This window comes from Homalodisca vitripennis, chromosome 3 (assembly GCF_021130785.1).
Source record: "Homalodisca vitripennis isolate AUS2020 chromosome 3, UT_GWSS_2.1, whole genome shotgun sequence".
Lineage (NCBI taxonomy): Eukaryota > Metazoa > Arthropoda > Insecta > Hemiptera > Cicadellidae > Homalodisca > Homalodisca vitripennis.
Genome location: NC_060209.1, coordinates 132,775,065 through 132,794,148, shown reverse-complemented (window position 1 = coordinate 132,794,148; position 19,084 = coordinate 132,775,065). Strand labels below are relative to the sequence as shown.

Below are 19,084 nucleotides of genomic sequence, written 5' to 3'. Positions count from 1 at the left end.
CGTCATGGCATTTTGAACCGTGATGTAGGTTTCAGATCAACAAGAGGGCTAGTCGGCTAAATTACAGGACTAATAGCCATAGAGACCATAACTAGAGGTCTACGCGCGTTTTGGGTTTATATAACTGGATTTAGAATACCAAACACCTTTTTCCAATAACTAAACAAAAAATTACATTCATAACTAAAACACAAAAACAAGACTGATAATTTTTTGACATACATATTTTTTGTCTACTTTTTCATTTTGTTATTATCATCACCATGGTTTTTTATCTGTATACTTTTTGCAGGTTTAAAATTGATTTATGATTTGATAATTGTAGAAGATGGAAGACTCCAGTTCTCGAAATGCGTGTTTATGTCGTAGCACATAATCTGGTTAGGTAAATTACATAATTTTATATAGTTTTTAATAAATATACATATTCCAAGAATTACAAATAAATTATTTTGAACTTTAAAATATAAATATATGCTTATTACATGCGTATTACTATGCGTATTACTAAATCTAGTACAAATGTTACTTCTTTAATTATAATTAATCTACTGTATAAATATAAGAGTGAACGTGACTAGAATTTAAGTTTGGTAGCCTCAGATTAATCAGAACTCTGTCATGTAGCCAAGTAGATCAATATTGTAATCTGTATTCCATTGAATATGAAGAGGAAGGAAGAAGTCCGTTCAATGAATCCACAGGAACGGACAAGGAGACCTAGAGAATCCTGGACGGAACCTTCTCGTGTACAGAAAGTAGCACTAAGCCCAGTAAGACCGGTTTCGTGTCTACATCAACAGCAACTATATCAAGCAACCTGCAAATGAAGTTTCTGACAGGTTTTAATATTAATGGTCGCATAAACTAATCTCTGGTATCACCAATGCTTGTAGGCTTTTCATATTTATTTGCACTTCAATATTATACTGCCCCATTTACATTCAACTTGTGATGGGAGCATTGGAAATACTACACGTTTGCAAACATGAGACCAAAAAGAGAGCTAGTATTAATCACATGAACCACCTGAATGATTTACTGGCTATTAATAGATGAAATGTATAATAGAATACAGGTTTTAAAATTATTCAATCCAACCAGGGAAATCAGTCAAATTAAGAATTATATTATTCATAAAATTGCTCTAAATATTAAGCTGAAGCTTACCATTTTCGAATTCTGTAAATTTTGGACTATAATCAGTGAATTAGAAACTGTAATAACACCCAGATTTTTAACTACTGGCAGTAAAAAATAAGTAGAGGACATTTTTGGATTGTATTCATCAAGCAGTAACATTTTATTTCAGACCAAAGATGCATAAACACTACGAGCACAAGAAGCTGATTTTGGTAGATTGAGACAATGCGTTTCTGCGACCAGTCATATCGTGTCGGTTACTTGATAGGTCGTGAAGCCTCCGTCTCCAACCTCAGGCTCACTATTCAAGGATTTCGAAGTAGTTCCAACGACAACTTATTTTCTTAGGAGTGGTTTTTGGGAGACTTGTTACAGATAAGTTGGCTAGGAAGATGGTTATAACAATTTAAAAAATAATTGTATAAGTGGTTTTTGAATGCCTAAAGACCTTAAAATTGAAATTGTATAGTTCAATTCTAAGAATGAAAATACGAACAGTGTAGTATACGTTCACTGCAAAGTAAACCCTCATAAAACACCATATACATAACTGGATAGAAAACTAAAAGTAGTATCATAGAACAACTTCGGTTATTATAACAGGCGGCTGACTAATTACTAATCAGTTCATGTCGATTGTAGAACACACCGGACTTGATTCCACTTTCACTCTAATCATTCGAATCGCTACATATTTAACAACAGAAATGTTTCACGCTACAAAGTGGGTCGAGGACCGGATCTGTTCACTCTTAAAAACATTAAGTGCAGCGAAATGGGATGTGAAATGAACTGGTTCTTTGGTGATTTAGTGAACTGGTTCCCGCAAGCAGGCTTGGCGCTCGCCTCTGTTCTTACAGGGACATCTTCGCTTTTGTCTGTGATGTTTTTATTTCCAAATTTACAGCAGAATGCAATAGTTACTATACAATGCTACTCTGTAACAACCCAGTGATATTTCCATGATCAGTGTAAATATTATACAGTACAGATGTATCTATATGGCTATACTGAGCTGTTACAAGTTAAAGTAGACTATTCACTGATTAATATACCAACAATGTAGTAGAACTTTCGAATTCTGGCCCATTGCTCGTGACATGCACACATTATGATGTTATTGCATTTTCACGTATTTACATGCCAGTTTACAAGTAGGAACACTAAAATAGTGCTGCGCTGTCATTACAGAGTTGCTGTTAAAGGGTGTATGTTTATTTTAAACAAGATGGAGATCCTGCACATTATGTTATTCCTGTGCGACAATGGCTTAGATGCACACTACCCGGATCGCTGAATCGGTAGAAGAGGATCAATTGAGTGGCCGGCAAGGTCTCCAGACTTAACAACTTTAGACTTTTTTGTGGGGTCACTTGAAATCAGTTGTTTTTAAAACACATCCCACTGGTGCCCAAGACTTAAAACACAGGATCACTGCTGAGTGCAGATGCTTGACCAGAGAAACTTTTAGAACGGGTGGGCAAAAATTTGAAAATAGGTTATTTTTTTGCTTGAACAACAACCTATTTGAACATTTGATTGGTAGCTTACAAAGGATTTACAACAGTATTCAGTGAGTAATTTTGTTGTTATTAGTAGTGGTACAGTAATTTGTAGACTAATAATTGTTGTGTAAGAAATTACATTGTTGGCTACTGATACCAAACGGCTTGACCAATTTCAGATTTTTTTACCAAACCACAGCATTTTATATGCGCTTCATTTTGAGGTGTAACAAGGTATTAGTTCAAAATTTTGGCTTTGGATACGGGGGGCATGGGGGTTAGCACCCCATTTTGAAAATATTTTTGTTTGTTTCCCCAATTAGTACTATAACTCCTGTTTACAGAATTTTGATACTTGGGCTATAAGTCTATTAATACGAGTTTGAAGTTTTCAAGTGAACACCCTACCCTGTATACCGTAGATTGTTAGAATATTTATATTTTTGTAAATGTTCCGTTTTTGGGTTCGGGTTATTTACGGGTTGGAATCCGCTTTATTCTTATGGATTTCTTCTGCAGAAATCCACAGAAATCTAAATAATCTTGTGAGATTAATGTCAGTTAATTGTAGCTTCCTAAATTGCTTATAAATAACATAAAAAAGGTGTGAGTGATGTGAGCACGTTTATTTTCAACACAGTATATTTACTGCAAAACTAAGATACTCTGTATGTACCATCCCATCATATAGAAATCTAATAGCTGTTTGTGTGAGTGAGTGAGTGAGTGAGTGAGTGAGTGAGTGAGTGTGTGAGTGAGTGTGTGTGTGTGTGTGTGTGTGTGTGTGTGTGTGTGTGTGTGTGTGTGTGTGTGTGTGTGTGTGTGTGTGTTTTACTCAATCACGTAAAAACTACTGGACTGATTGTACTGAAAGTTTACATGGATATCAGTGGGATCCCCGGTTAAGATATAGGCCTATTCTTATATCAAAAATCTCTCGGGGCTACGCCCTGCTGGTCTTGAAAATTCTCTTTTTGACTTATCAGCATATAATACATGTATTTTAATCGTCTACTACAGTCAAGAATAAGTATAATAATTTATACACATTTAAAAAGGTAATAGTTTGTTGTTATTGATCTGTCAAAATCAGTTTATACTCTACATATATCATGTTACATGGAGAAGCTTTTCTTTTCTTTATCAGGCCTTGTTTTGATTGGAATTTACTCAACTACAGTTAAATGCCACCATTTATTACAACAAGAATACCTTAACTGAAAAAGCTTAGGATTTCGAATTTAGTCTCCCTTTATGCTTATGATTTCTCCACACCGGCAATGGCAGTTTAATTGTTACTGAAATAGTAAGAGATATTAAATAAAATAATCATGAAGTATTTGAGAGAGATTTAAGAGGCACTAATAAAAAAATGTCACTGTCAATCTTCAGGGCTCCATTATGGATCAAGAGATTGGAATATCTTTCAGTGATTGTAGGTTATGTGTTAGGTTAGTTGTCAACCTAAGGAAGAGAGATCATATTGTAAATCTTGAAACGTTGTGTTACTGATTTTTTTAAATTGCTAAATGATGGTAAATGTCTGAAAAATCCCGTTTACAATCCTTCAATTGCCAAAACAACAAATAAAATAATTTCTTTAAACAGAGTATTGCTCTTCATTAGTAAACATTTAAAATCCACAATGTAGTTTTAAGATACTATTTAAACGTACGGTTTGACAAACACGGTGAACATTGATGTATTGCCTATCTTCACAGATTTAATAATAGCCCATTTGTTGAATCCCGTTAATCCATTCCATTCATTATTGAGTCTGATTGCCATTTAGACGGGATTGCTATAAAAGGCTTTCAGTTCGCAAGAAACGTTTACTGAGTGAGCACATAATTAACACAAAAACGCCTGTTTTAATTTGCAATCCTGATCTATCTGTTTTTCTTCGATTATCCGCTCCGCTTCCGTTCTCCGCGCCATAAATGTTGCAAAGCTCGCGTCGGCGACGTTTATTATTGCTGGTCACGTCTATGACTTCGGTATTTATTCTCTCGTGTTTGGACGTGTGCTCGATTATATTTCACGCTTTCGTGGTTGTAATGTTGTAGCCTACATTCTTACATACTTTGTGAATACTTATTTTTATATTACACTGTTTGTTTACCTTGCGACAAGTTTAGATTATTTATACGTATAATAGAAATCAGTTTTAACATTCATTCATGCTTTGCCAAACTTAACTGATTAATGTACTTAAATTACATCCAATATAAAGTAAACACGTTGTTTTAAAATTCTAATTTCATAATTCGTGGTACATTTTGTCACTATACAGAGCTAAACACCCTTTTTTAATAATGTTTAAAAAAATTCAGATATAAATAGAGATGTTAGAACTTTCTCGGTTAGACGAAACTATTATTTGGAAAATTCAACACTTTGAAGGATTGATACCCTCTGCGCCACTTGCAACTCAAAATATTCAAATATCAGTCGCCATAGACGGTACATCGGTGAAAACAAAATAAAGAGAAGAAATTTATAAGTATTAGGATTTTATTACAATGTGATAGTGATATTAAAAATATACCAGATAAAACGCACGTTCTTATTAACAATTCAGGTAAAATAAAAGAATTATGCTCATGAATGTTTAGGTTTTTAACATAACAGTTTATTCAATCTTTGGGAATATTTTCCGGTGTGTTTTCTTTTTTTTTTTTTTTTTTGTGAAATTGACCCAATGTGTGACACCTATGAACTTCTCCCAATAAATTGAGGGAGTTTAAACGTTTTCTATCGCAAGACGAAAATAAGGCCTGTATATTCTATATAAATTAAATGTTATAACTTCATTGTACTGTCTACAATATCTTTTTTCTAATATTTCATTGGGGCACACTATTTCCTTATTTAATCAGCGTATATTTTGGTAACATTGATGATATTCAACAGAGCAGCATAGCCATCACTGTTTTAGACGTTACAGTCAATAAATACAACTTCTTAGAAGCAGTTGCTGTATTTGCATAACGATAAACAACCGAAGGAAATACCAGCCCCGGGACCGTGACCGAAGTTCCGCCGATAGTCCCACAAGCGTGACCTAGGTGACCTAACAACCGCACCGGTCCCACTATCTGCTACTGTCACTGCAACTCCCCTGCACTCAAGCTACCGGGATGCGGACACACACGCCGCACATTGCACCTATTGACTACAAGCGTGACCTAGGTGTCCAACCACCGGTCCCACTATCTGCTACTGTCACTGCAATTCCCCTGCACTCAAGCTACCGGGATGCGGACACACACGCTGCACATTGCACCTATTGACTACAAGCGTGACCTAGGTGTCCCAACCACCGGTCCCACTATCTGCTACTGTCACTGCAACTCCCCTGCACTCAAGCTACCGGGATGCGGACACACACGCTGCACATTGCACCTATTGACTACAAGCGTGACCTAGGTGTCCCAACCACCGGTCCCACTATCTGCTACTGTCACTGCAACTCCCCTGCACTCAAGCTACCGGGATGCGGACACACACGCCGCACATTGCACCTATTGACTACAAGCGTGACCTAGGTGTCCAACCACCGGTCCCACTATCTGCTACTGTTACTGCAACTCCCCTGCACTCAAGCTACCGGCATAGGCTGCACATTCCGTAGGTAGTACCACAAGCGTGTGGTTACTCTGTCTGTTTCTGTCGCTGTCACTCTCTTGCACTCAAAGCGGGATGCCAACACACACGTTCCACGTTCCGCCGATAGTCCTAAAAGTAAACTAAAGCGTTTATTTGCTTGTTACAATAACAATTTCATGGCAAATGTCAATTTTTAATTTTAGGTTTTTGGTCATTCAAATCATAATTCCATAACATTCACACTTACAACAAATTCATACCCTCATGTCTTATTTGAGCATAGCTAATTTTGACCTACTTCCGAAATTATTTATCATTGGTCAAAAGTCGATGTCATTTATCCAATGGGCGGTCTCCCAGTTAAATGCTAGAAACTCGTCAACGATGTAAATTTCGTTTGACGCTATGAAGTGTTTCGGACGAATTTTAAACGCCTTGCACTTACGGACATTTTTTATAAAATTGGGCAATCTATTGATGAATTGAACATCTGCATGCGAAGCAAGTGGTAATAAACTACCGTTCTGTGTCTTCCAGTAAGGTAGTTATCTCTCCTTCTTGTCTCATACCCATGTATGTCCCAGTCCCTGACTAGGACACATTTAGACATAAATCATAAAGCTGTTTCCAAAAAGTAGAGATTATGTAGAGTCAACAGTTGCAACTGTTTTATTCTCTGAAGTTCAACTTGGCGAGAACGCGAATCGCTCTTTTCGCAATAGATATTTCGTTATGACGTTTTATGCATACATGGTTAATGTGATTATTTCAAGTCAACGATGATCAAGTTCCCTTCTTATGGAAATTTAAGAAGTGGACTTTCTACAATATGGAATCTGCCATCATGACGGCCGTACAGTATTGGAAATTCACTGGTCGTAGTGTGAAATTCAACACGTTTTATTTTTATGAGTTTGTTTAAAGATTAAGGCTGTTGCAGGAGTTGTTGAGATCAATTGTTACTCCAAACATTCTTGTGATGTATTTCTAAAACAGAGAGTCGTGACATTAGCATACTGCATGATTTCACGGTGCAGAAGCGATTAATTTACATCGCTGACGTATATCAGAAAAAGGATTGGGCTAAGTATAGAGCCTTAAGGAACTCCATAACTCAGTTGAATTGTTTTGGATAATTGGGTTGAGATCTGAATCACTTGACCTGTCAGCTTAAAAATTATCTAAGCTATAAAAACGACACGCCTCGGATGCCATGAGAATCTACTTTTTCAAGCAGTATTTAATGGTCAACGCAGTCGAATGCTTTAGAATAGTCGAAGAACACACTTAATGTGTGATCCTGATGTTCTAACCGCTCTACAATCAAATATATCGACCAAACTCGCAATTGTGTTTATCGTCGATTTACTTTTTATGAATTAAAATTAGTATTCAGAAAACTGTCCAGGTTGCAATTGTTGAAAAGTAAAACAAAGTTGAGATTGCTCAATAATGATTAATTGAACAGGGGCCTTCTTTTCATTAATTCAAATTGGTGTTCAGAAAGCTGTCTAGGTTGTGTTTGTTAAATATTTAAGCATTCTTGTTAATATGAATATTGACAAGTATTTGAATATTTTTCTCAAAACTGGCAAAATTGAGACTGGCCGATAGTTATTAACAGAATAGGGATCTTCTTTCTTAAAAGTTTGATACATTTTTGCAGTTTTTAGGACAGAGCTAATAATTCCTGAGATAAAAAACAAACCGACTAACTGAGTAAGTGGTTTCACAATATTCTTTGATTATTTTTTATTAACCACATAGGTCTCGATTTGATATCATTTGATTTTTTGTTGGGAGTTGTTGAATAATTTTCTCGAATTCTTTCTCAACTACGGGAGCCAGAGCCAGTGAGACTATTGGACTCAGTCTACATGCGGGATTCCCTTGCTGTGATGGACAAAGAGTTTTCCCACAAGCAAAAGACGCGCAAAACCTTTAAACTCGCTTTAAACTTTAGTCATTAAGCATGACGCATCACGCGCATCACGCGCAAATCTATCCACAATTTTGACTTTGATCTATTTGAATTCTTGATTTTTATTGTTTATGATGTTCTATATAGTTTTGGAAAGTTTTTTGGATGAAAGAACTGAGTTTGAGACGTCGAACGCCTTTGCAACGTATATTTTCTTTCTGTGTGTATTTTTATAGTTCCAAAAATTTTAACTGTATGTTTTTCTGTAAAGCGGCTCCCACGTGTTTATGACTGTATGTCCACGCCTATTTTGACGATGTTGGCTGACTTCGCGTTTCTATAAGGTGGTACGTCACTGATTATACACTCCAAGACTGATATGCTAAGGGTTTTCTACCTGAACACTTAATAATTAGCCTACATAAAATGTCTTAAGGCAAAATATTAATCATACACAAAAATTTAAAACTAGGTAAGTGCTCAAAGCTTATGTCACTAAGTATTTTGACACATAAATAAGAGGATAGATTCAAATCCTCGACACGTAATATACTATTTTTGTAATATTGACAATGGCAAATGTACAAAAACATATTATATTTATTTTTAATGGTTTGCAAGTGATCAAGTTCTCTGTTAGATTACAGTAATGGAAAAGTTAGTGGGTTTTAGCTATATTTTAGAGGTATTTGTGTTTATGTCAGATCTCCAAATTGTTATGGATATCTGAGTATCTGGGCTATTATTACCCTTAGACCATTAAACACCAATCATAAAATCTTTAAAAAGTCACGAAACCATACCTTACTTGACAGGTATTGAAGCCACCTGAAAACATTCTTTAGGAGGAAATCGAATGTTACTCGAAGAATTCTTCTTATAAGGAAAATGCCATGAACTCAACAAGGCTTGTAGAACTCTCAAGCGTGATTTGCGTTACTCGATTACTGAAATGACTTTAGTAAACAGTGGGTTTTACACATTTATTGCCAGGAATTTTACTATTTTCACCGACTGGACCGTTATCGCAATAATACCTTAAACAGCCAATAATACAAATAATTATTAAGATTCATATTAAGTTATAATATTTTACAATAATTTGTATCCATATATTTGTTAGCAATTACGGTAGTTCGACGTGATGCATTATCCAGAAGAATATGTTTTATAATAAGATCTTCTGGTACTAGGGCATAGCATATCTGAATATTCAAAAGAAATCATTCTAATTTTTTTCTGAATTTATACTGGCCAGTTTGAGTGAAAAAATATTGCTTAAAATAACTTGAGACTTGCAGTTAATATTGTTACTGATAAAAGTATATATAATCATTTGGAATCAAGTAAATAACTTTATTGTGTCAGTTTAGTTATTATCTCCAATATTGTATCTAAATAAATAATGTATTACATCATAGGTAGTTCTGTATTACTGCCGACTCGCGCGTAATCTCGTTAGATTTGCGTATGCAATCTTCAAATTCCTGCTATCTTTATTACGATACTCGATGTTTATAACCAAGTAAACAGAACTGTGTCAACCTCATAAAACTTGTTTCATGCGAAACCTGTCTAAAGACCAGATTTTAATAGTAATTTTAATTGATTCCGAACTATGTTATGAATATAGAATACGAAACCGAAAAACAGGCGACGAACCGATAAACATGCACGTAGTTTTTAAGGACTTTCGACTTTCTTTTCAGTCTTTTAAAGAAGGTTTTATCACTTTATATTTAGGGTGAGTAAAATATTTGGAACCATCTTAAAATTGTTTAAACCATAGCAGATAGTCTTCAAACTTTGCACAATATGGCTATATTAACTACTTTGTACAATAACGATCACACGCTTACATTGGGGGAACAGCCCGTGGCCAGTGTCTTGAGAATTTTATACGCAAGTCTAGGTCAATATGCATGTAGTTTTAATGAACTTAATCAATAGAACATAATGTAGTAAACCACACACCATAAGCTGTATTCTCTATAAAATTACAACTGAAATAATATTAATATTGAACCTTGAAATCGCCCAACATTTTATATAGCATAAACTTTTAAGAAGCACCCTATCAGCAAGTAAAGCACTTTGAGTATTGAATTTTCGAAATTAACAATAATAGTTACGGTAGATGTTTCCTAACTTTTTACCCACACCGTATATTTTTGCAAGTTATCCCTTGAATCATTGGACATTACGCTCTCTTGTTAGTCTGGAAAAATACTGAAGCCTGTTTTGTACCCCTCCCCCCCCCCTTCACAGAGGGAATTAATTGTAAGTAATCTTTCCTCATCAATCTTTACTGCCTCGATGCCCTATATCTCATAATACCTGCATGGTGTGCAAGTGTCGTGCATGTAAACATTGAATTACCACCTTCAATTACAGTAATAGCCTATCTTCATTGACTATTACCCGCAAACTTGTTTCTTCCGTTAGGTATCATAAGCGATGGTTTTATATCAGGCGACAGGTCTCGTTAGCCACAAGACTGATGGATGTGAGCTCTGTAGCGTTAAGTGCAACGAGATTAACACTTTTACTTATAGAAAACAGTGCTATCGTTGTGCTGGAAATAGACGCGAAGACCGCTTAAGCGACGCGTTGCTCTTCTTATTTGTCTATGAAATATTAAGACCACCGTGAGTTTTGATAGTGAATAATAGTAGTTTTCAACACTAGGAACAATAATGGATGCATTCGGTGCGCAATCGTTTACGATTCGCCGAAACACGTTTTTGCTCCATATGACGAACACAGTTTTTATAAATCTTATAAATTTTTATAAAACTGTACGTTGTATTTACATATAATAACTCAACATAATCCAACCGTTATGTTTACAAAGTATCATATGTGTGTGTGTGTGTGTGTGTGTGTGTGTGTGTGTGTGTGTGTGTGTGTGTGTGTGTGTGTGTGTGTGTGTGTGTGTGTGTGTGTGTGTGTGTGTTTACTTGTTTGGAAACAATAAAAAAGTTTGATGTTGTTTTAAATTAATATTTAGGAATTTAAGTAATGAAATTTAAGTAATAATAATTGTATATTATAATAAAACCTTAGGGAAAAATTATACAAAGTTGATTGGACCAAGCCTATTTCAAATGATAACACCTTGATAATGCAATTTAAGTTAACAAGAAAGAAGCTTAATAACTAGAATAATAACAATCAAAAGAATTCTCCAGGCCCATTTGGGAGGCACTTTGTACGGTTTGTATTGGCACATAATCAAATGCACCTTTTGTCACAGATTTGTTTTGAGTAAAAAACCATTTTCATATTATAAATCTCCATACATCTCCAAAATCCGGTCTATAGGGCGTTGCTTTGTAATGTGTTAGGTACTCAAAACTAAGTATGAAAGTAGGGAAAAAGTTTCCGTTAATCCTCATTTTCTCCAAAAATCTCATCTGCTCTGTTATACATTTAAATAATTCCTAAGATGCTGATATGTAATGACTGACAAGATCTACGTACATAAACCGGAGCAAAGCCTAACTAGCCACTTCCAATTAGTTGGTTGATTATCCTGTAGCAACAAGCAGTCTCTGTATTATAACGTAACTGACTGATACACTCTAGTTTGATCAAGTCTGGCTGAGTGTATGAGTATTATTGTCCTCGAGAAAAATGGTTTGTTTTACAAATGTAACTGGAAGCCTGTATTCCTAAAAATATTACAATAATTTTTCAGTTTGTACAAACTACCCATTTCAATCTGTATATTTAATCAAGATCTATTACAATACTTTTATTAGTTGGGGTGATACAAATAACTCTGGACAAAACTAACAAAATATTTCAAAGTTTTTTATGTTTTTGAATATTTTTCCATGTTTTAACTTTGTTTATAAGACAATGTGGAACTCGTCAATGTTTACTGTAACCTTACTATAACTACAGCCACTATATCACACTAATTAGTATATTACACCCTCTCTACCGCCCGCCCGTCATCGATAACTCACCATTGTTGCAGTGTACCATGAGACGGAGAGTCTGAACGCGGCACCCGAGCTGACCTCCCTCATGTCCACACCTTTCTCACCCTGTGTTGTACATAAACCTCTCTACCGTCCTGCCCTCACTGATATCTCTTCCCTCCCTCAAGCCCACACCTTTCTCACCCTGTGTAGTACCTACATAAACCTCTCTACCGTCCTGCCCTCACTGACATCTCTTCCCTCCATCAAGCCCATGCCTTTCTCACCCTGTGTAATACATACACCTCTCCTTAACGCCCAGCCCTCACTGATAATTTTCCATTGTTGCAGTGTACCATGAGACGGAGAGGGACAGTCTGAACGCGGTGCCTGAGCCGCCCTCCCTCAAGCCCACGCGGGACAAGTTGAGGCCGGGTCGTCTCCTCGGCCTGCTCTCCCCCTCCCACAACGACATGCTCGAGCACAAGGAGCCTTTGTGAGTCAAAGTTTCATCATATAACACTAGTTCATTCAGTAATATCGCAAAAACAGAAAACACGTATAGAAAGAAAGGCTTTACCGAATTGACTATGAGGGCAACTCTGCTGCCCTTTGACCTTTATTCTCGTTTCATACATAAATAGTATACATAATTTATACAACTTTATCCATGAATTATAACCAACATGGCCCAGCAAATAACTATATACCATTTGCTCAAGAGCAACTTTGCTGGCTTTTGGCCGTTTGATCTCAAAATAAATAGAGTTCTTTCTTGGAGAAAGAGGAACCTATGTACCAAGTTTCAAGTCTATAGGACCTTCTACCAATAGTTACCGCTCAAACAAACAGGCAGACAGTGATACGGTTTTAAGAAGGACCGAGTGGGGTTTCTCAGATCATACAGATTTCAAGTGTTCATTAAAGTTTGTATAATTCTCATAGTATATTTTGATAACTGGAAAATAACCTTCTCCATAGCTAAACACTAGAGTTGCAGATTTTTAATGAGAAATCAAAAGTTTTTCAATAAAATCTTCCATGACATGTTTGGAATATTTCCTCTTTAATCTTGTAAATATAATAGTTAAGTATCACTGAAAAGGACCACGAAGATAAGCTTCTATACCAAAATTACGCAACAAAATAGTCATAGAAATAACAGTGTAATTTAATTAATATTGGAACATTAAATTTTGTCATCAAAGTAGTTTCTGTTGTCTTCAATTTTCATTTTTGCCAACCATTAAGATTAGTTTAGATTTATCTCACAAAACTAAATGAGGTCAAACAAAGATTATGCATAGGTTCGTATTGGCGCAGAATTATATAGTTATATTTTATATTTTTAATCTGAAGACAATATGGAATAGCTACCTAACCATGACCTTGTATCTCAACAGTTTAACTGATCACTTAAATGGAATGTAGTTTATCTTCCTCATTAGACTTGGTAACCTCATAACAGGTGCCAAGTTAGCAGAGGTTCTGGCCGCTTAGGCTTGCTATTGCACTTGTTAGCACCAGCCTACTCCTAGTTTCTGTGGAATGTAGGTCTTGCACATAGATTACAATAAGACCAATAGATAGGACATCGGGTGCTCGCAGGTGAAGCCACTGCGGAGCGGCTAATACTCAACAATATGGCGGCGCGGGCGTGAGTCACCCTACTGAGGAGCGTCGACTTGCACCCCCGCTCTTCACTTCGCCCTTGTCGAGCTTACTGTAGTGACCTGCTATACACTCTGCTTACTGACGCGTGTGCTTCCGGCGTGTTGCTAAACATCTTGTTGTTTAGTCTTGTTTAACTTGTTTATGTTGTGGATGATGTTGTCTTCACAAACACACAATGCCTATGTCATGTGTTGCTTTTGGATGCTTCAATAAAAAGGAAAAATTAAACTTTCAACCAGAAGATTGTTCCTTCAGGATCAATTTCTCAGAATTCGGACTGTTTGATAAAGTGTCAATAAACGAAGGTCAATAAACTAACATTTATAATATATGACTTAAAACTTCCTCCTCTTCTCAACTGAGTATTACAGATTAGTTACAATTAATTAACTGAGTTGAAACTATATTTTATTGTACATTTAAGTAATTTTCCATAGGTACTTTATTATAATTCATCTATAAATCTTACTTATTGCCTTACTAATTGTATAATAAATGTTTACAGACTTAACAAAATATTTTATTAAACCTTTATACACTTTGTTACAATATGTAAACATAAACTTTAGATATTGTATTTTGGGATATTTTGAGCTGAAGGATTATAAGGTTTAAAGTCATGTTTCCCTCATCTAATAATTTACCCGCATATACAAACTTTGCTCATATTATAGTATATATGCAAAAAATAAATAGCAAATAAACTCTTAGTTATTCTTAGTTTAGAGTATTGACTCAGATTGAATTCCTTCCTTAATTACATAACTTATGTGATTTTATTTGAAGTAATTACTGTAAACAAGTACAAATAAAGGGTATTCTACTCACTTTTTATAATATGCTATAATGTACGATACGAGGAAACAGATGGCCCGGCACGGAGCGTTGAGCTCCAAGCGGTCGCGGCACTCGTAAAACTAACGGCTCACAAACAATAACTTTCTGGCCAAACCATAAGAGCTAATTAAAAAAGAAAATATGTTCTGAAAACTTCAACTATTCAACAACATTTTCCACCGTTTTTAAACTTGCCTGACCAAAAAACGGCAAAAGTAGCAGCCGACTAACTTTTTTATGTCAAGTTTTAAAATGTAAACATAATTCTCGACTTTATTTAATTATATTTAAATTGCAAAACTAATTTTTTTGAACATTTGAATGATACCACAGGCATCCATAGCTTATTGACTTCACTCATACAAAGTTTCAAAGTATTTTCTTTATTCTAAGTAGGGTAAATCACGAGTTGATTGAAACGGGAGAACTGAATTTTTACACTAATCGGAGCGTAGTTTTGAGTTTCTATCCCACGACAACATGGCGGACCTGGCTTCACCTGCCCCAATGTTGGCAAGATAGGCATAGCCCATCTATTTGGTCTTATTGTAATCTATGGTCTTGCACCAGTTGCAACTTTGATTCATGGAAACTCTACATTATAATCAATGGTTAAGACCTCATTTTCTTATTCTTGACTTGGTGGTATTCCATAACTCTTGTTTGGATTATAAAATTATTTCTATTTCTAAGAAGTCAGACTAATCAGCTTGTCAACGTTTACACATAGCATAATGCCACTGTTAGAGCAGTGTTATAAAATCTAGCCTATATTCTTTAAAGGATTGTGGTCAATTCGCATGAACATCGGTTCGATGATGTATGTGCTGAAAATCTTCTAGTCTTAAGTGTGTTTTTGGAATTGTTTCAATCAAATATGTGACTGAAATAGAGCCAGCAGCTTCACAGCGATATTATGTATGGTGAAAAGACTTGCAGTAAGTCAATCCTCAAATATTTTAATCCTCTTTCAACTTAGGGTGATAAGTACATTTCAGAACACACAAAATAGTCAGTAAAAAAGAACAAACATAAACATGGTTGCGGGTTACACTTTCTTGGACCCCAAATTTGTGTACTCTCGCCTTAAATACATGTGACTTGATTCTATCTAAGGTAACAATAATAATAGAATCGTAATTCTTATAAAAGATATTTTTATTAAATTTGAAACTTTTTAAAAGAAAATAAATGTTAGAACAATAGTGTCATGAGTACAGGTTTGTACTTATAATATTAAAATAAACCTGTAAGTTTCCGACCTCTTTGGACCTGCATACTGAGCCTAGTGGTAAATGCACCACTGTGTACACTCAACAGTCTTCAACACGTAGTGACTTGTAAAAGATTTTTAGAACTATTTCTCAAGTAAAGTAATATATTAGTTGTCTATTATCACTGTTCCATGACTATTAACATCATGATTTTATAATCTTGTTTACTCTAACTTGAGCACACTTCAAGATTATAAAAAACTGACAAAATACAAATTTGGATTAGTTATACTTATTGGGGTTCCGTGTTGTTGCAGTGGACACTTCTGGGTTCAGCTGAGCTCGCTCTATGGCAAGCTCCTAGTCATACTGATGGTGGCTTTCACCCTCATAGAAGTCATGGACAACCCAGTCAAGCTACTTTCGTTACAGGTATGCCACATTATTATATCAAATTAATCGTTAATCGTTAATCGTGATCGTTAATAAATGTTCAGCCTTTATTTCTTTCTTAAGGGAAATTCCACTAGTATCAAATTTGAGAAAAACCAAGTTGTGTGCTTTTTTATATAATTCAAATTGGCTCTCGGCTCCTAGGCTATTATGATTTTTACCATGTCAAGATCTTATAACATTAACAAGATCAAACAGTGGTTCTGAAATATTTCAATAATCATTACTTGTAAGCTAAACTGAGTTGCACATTTATAAGGAGGCAGTATATCATATTAGTGTCAAAAAATTAATAAAATCCTTATAATAAAATTTACATTGTTAGAGATTTTTCAGTTGCTGCAGCTAAAAAAGTGAAATCAGGAAAACAAAACAGCTAGTCAGTGATCACATATCATAAACAACTCTCTCTAATCAGCGTAAATCAACTACTTTCATGGTTGTCATCCCATCCCAAGAGATCTTACTAGTCACTCTTGTACAACACAAATTCTTCTGATCACTTTAGTTAATGGTACGTTTTAAAAGTACAAAATTAAAATAAGATAACATTACTAAAAACTGAGTAGCTTGAATAATTTAAAGCTTTACGAAGTTTTCAAACACATAGGTTCCCAATATAGCAAGACCCATTCGGTTGCAAAATATCCAAAAACTTGTTATAGGTATATTTTATTAACAATGAAAATTGCTAAAGGCGATAAAATAGAAGCAATCTGTACATATATAATGATTGTATATATACAAATATGATGATTGTCTCAGGGTATCTACTTGATCTACCTATATGTGGGGAGCATAGCTGTCATCATATGCATCTACATCTGGGTTTTGGCGGACAGCTGTGCTTCCATGCACCAAGAAGCTGATGCTGAGCCGACCATCACAACTTCCGTCATCGCTGATGCTGAACTGGGGGGATTGTCACTCACTCGCTTTGGATCTCTCAAACGAGCACACCTTTCCAGGCATCAAGCCTCAGGCACCAGCTTCTATCTCCGTATTGGTGCTTTAGGTAAGTTTCTTTAGAACATTTTCAATATAGTTAACAAATTATTGAAGAGAACAATAGTTATTGCAGTTCACTTTATAGTAAAATCAAAGACTAAGATTAATATATAACAATGTATTCTGACTTTTAGAATATATAAAAATACACATATACTTAAATTACTTCGTTAACCGGCCAAATATGAATATTGAAAATGACTTATGGAAACTTTTTTATTGCCAAAGTTTATCTTCACCTGAGTTATTTTTTTCTTTTAAAAAATTACTCAAAAAAGTCAGATTTGCTATTTACAAGGTTTACTTTTTAAAAAGTCAGATTCTTAAAACCCTTAAAAATATTTTTGTAATCAAGTGCTATTGAGAGGACTGAGTGGAATTGAATTTTAAATATAAAACAAATAATTATAGTCTGCATGGTAAAGAATTTAGAAAATCTTATCCAATAATATTGTAAATGTGAAGTGCCTTTGTTTGTTTTGTTTTGTGCATACATTACTTCACCAATTGTTCTGAAAATTTACATGGACATTATTAAGGTTCTTGGAATGAATATAGGCTTATTCTTATTTCAAAAATCCCTCTGAGCCATGCCCACTGGTCTTTAAATTAGCGAAAAATCCCATCTTGGTCTCTTAAGTTGTGTAATATTAATTAAATGAGCCTGCCAAATGTAATTAACTGTTCTGTGTACACATTGTTTATTATTTTCAATTTGTTTACATTTATAGTGAGTGAGAATGTGTAACGAATAACCATTCTTTTCACGACTTTTTAGATTTCAACGATTAAGCATGTACATACAGTACATGTCCTAAAACACAAGATGGTCACTGAAGACTCTCTTTAAAGCATTCGGCAAGATCTATGCTAGATGAAAGTTTACTTGACTGTGCTTTGAACTAATGTACCAATTCCAGCTCTGATCTAAAATATTGACAATATTTTTCAATTTATAAAGAAACAAAAGCATTATTTACTATTTCATTGTTAATGTACTTTTAACTGTACATTTTTATCAAATATTAAGTATTATATCTAAGAGAAAATGTTACTATCTAAGATTTACTATAAATTTATAGACTGATTTTCTTGACAGGGAAACAAGGCATAATCATGTATGGGACAAAACATACTAAAGACAGTTAGCAGTAGCAGATATAAGTGACAATGTAGTCTAACTTTTCATTTACATTTAAAGACTGTTATGAAACCTAAATTACTTGTCTTTTGACAAAATTAGGCTTTTTAGAGCTGTGTATATACATTTTCTTGATCGGAAAAGAGGAAAAACCAACTATGGAACAAAAAAATTTAAATTGAAGTAAATTACAATGACCATAAAAATACACTTTTTAACATATTTTCTTGATCATGGAAGGAAAGCAAACTCAGCATTGGAGTCAGAAGTATGATTCACTCAAACTAGAAGTGCTCATACAGGTGCAAAACCTACGAAATTGCGTGTGAAACTGCGAGTAACTGCTAATTGGTTCCATAAATTTAAAAATATAATTTCAAATATGTGCTCTTAATCCTATGCCCAGCAAACAGGGAGATTATTAGTTTTATAAATTTGGACATTCTACACAATTATATTAGTTCGCTTTTTAGTCAATAGTAGGCTTGACTATGGAATATTTTGTTGGGGTGGAGCCTATGAAACAAATCTAAAGCCACTTCTAACTCAACAAAAGAAATTCATAAGGTTGATTAAACGAAAACGAAGAATGGAGAAATCTTTTCCTCTTTTTGTTGATTTAAATATTCTTCCCCTTAAATATATGTTTG

At 34.8% G+C, this 19,084-nt stretch overlaps 1 protein-coding gene across 3 annotated transcripts in view; it reads left to right on the top strand.

Moving 5' to 3' along the window:
- LOC124357529 (proton channel OtopLc-like) overlaps positions 1 to 19,084 on the top strand; it is a 121,387-nt gene that overhangs the window by 86,167 nt on the left and 16,136 nt on the right. For all 3 annotated transcript variants that reach the window (XM_046809412.1, XM_046809411.1, XM_046809413.1), the window contains 3 exons: positions 12,459 to 12,603; positions 16,150 to 16,264; positions 17,051 to 17,300. In XM_046809412.1, the coding sequence (XP_046665368.1) occupies positions 12,459 to 12,603; positions 16,150 to 16,264; positions 17,051 to 17,300 (510 nt within the window). The remainder of the gene's footprint in view (positions 1 to 12,458; positions 12,604 to 16,149; positions 16,265 to 17,050; positions 17,301 to 19,084) is intronic.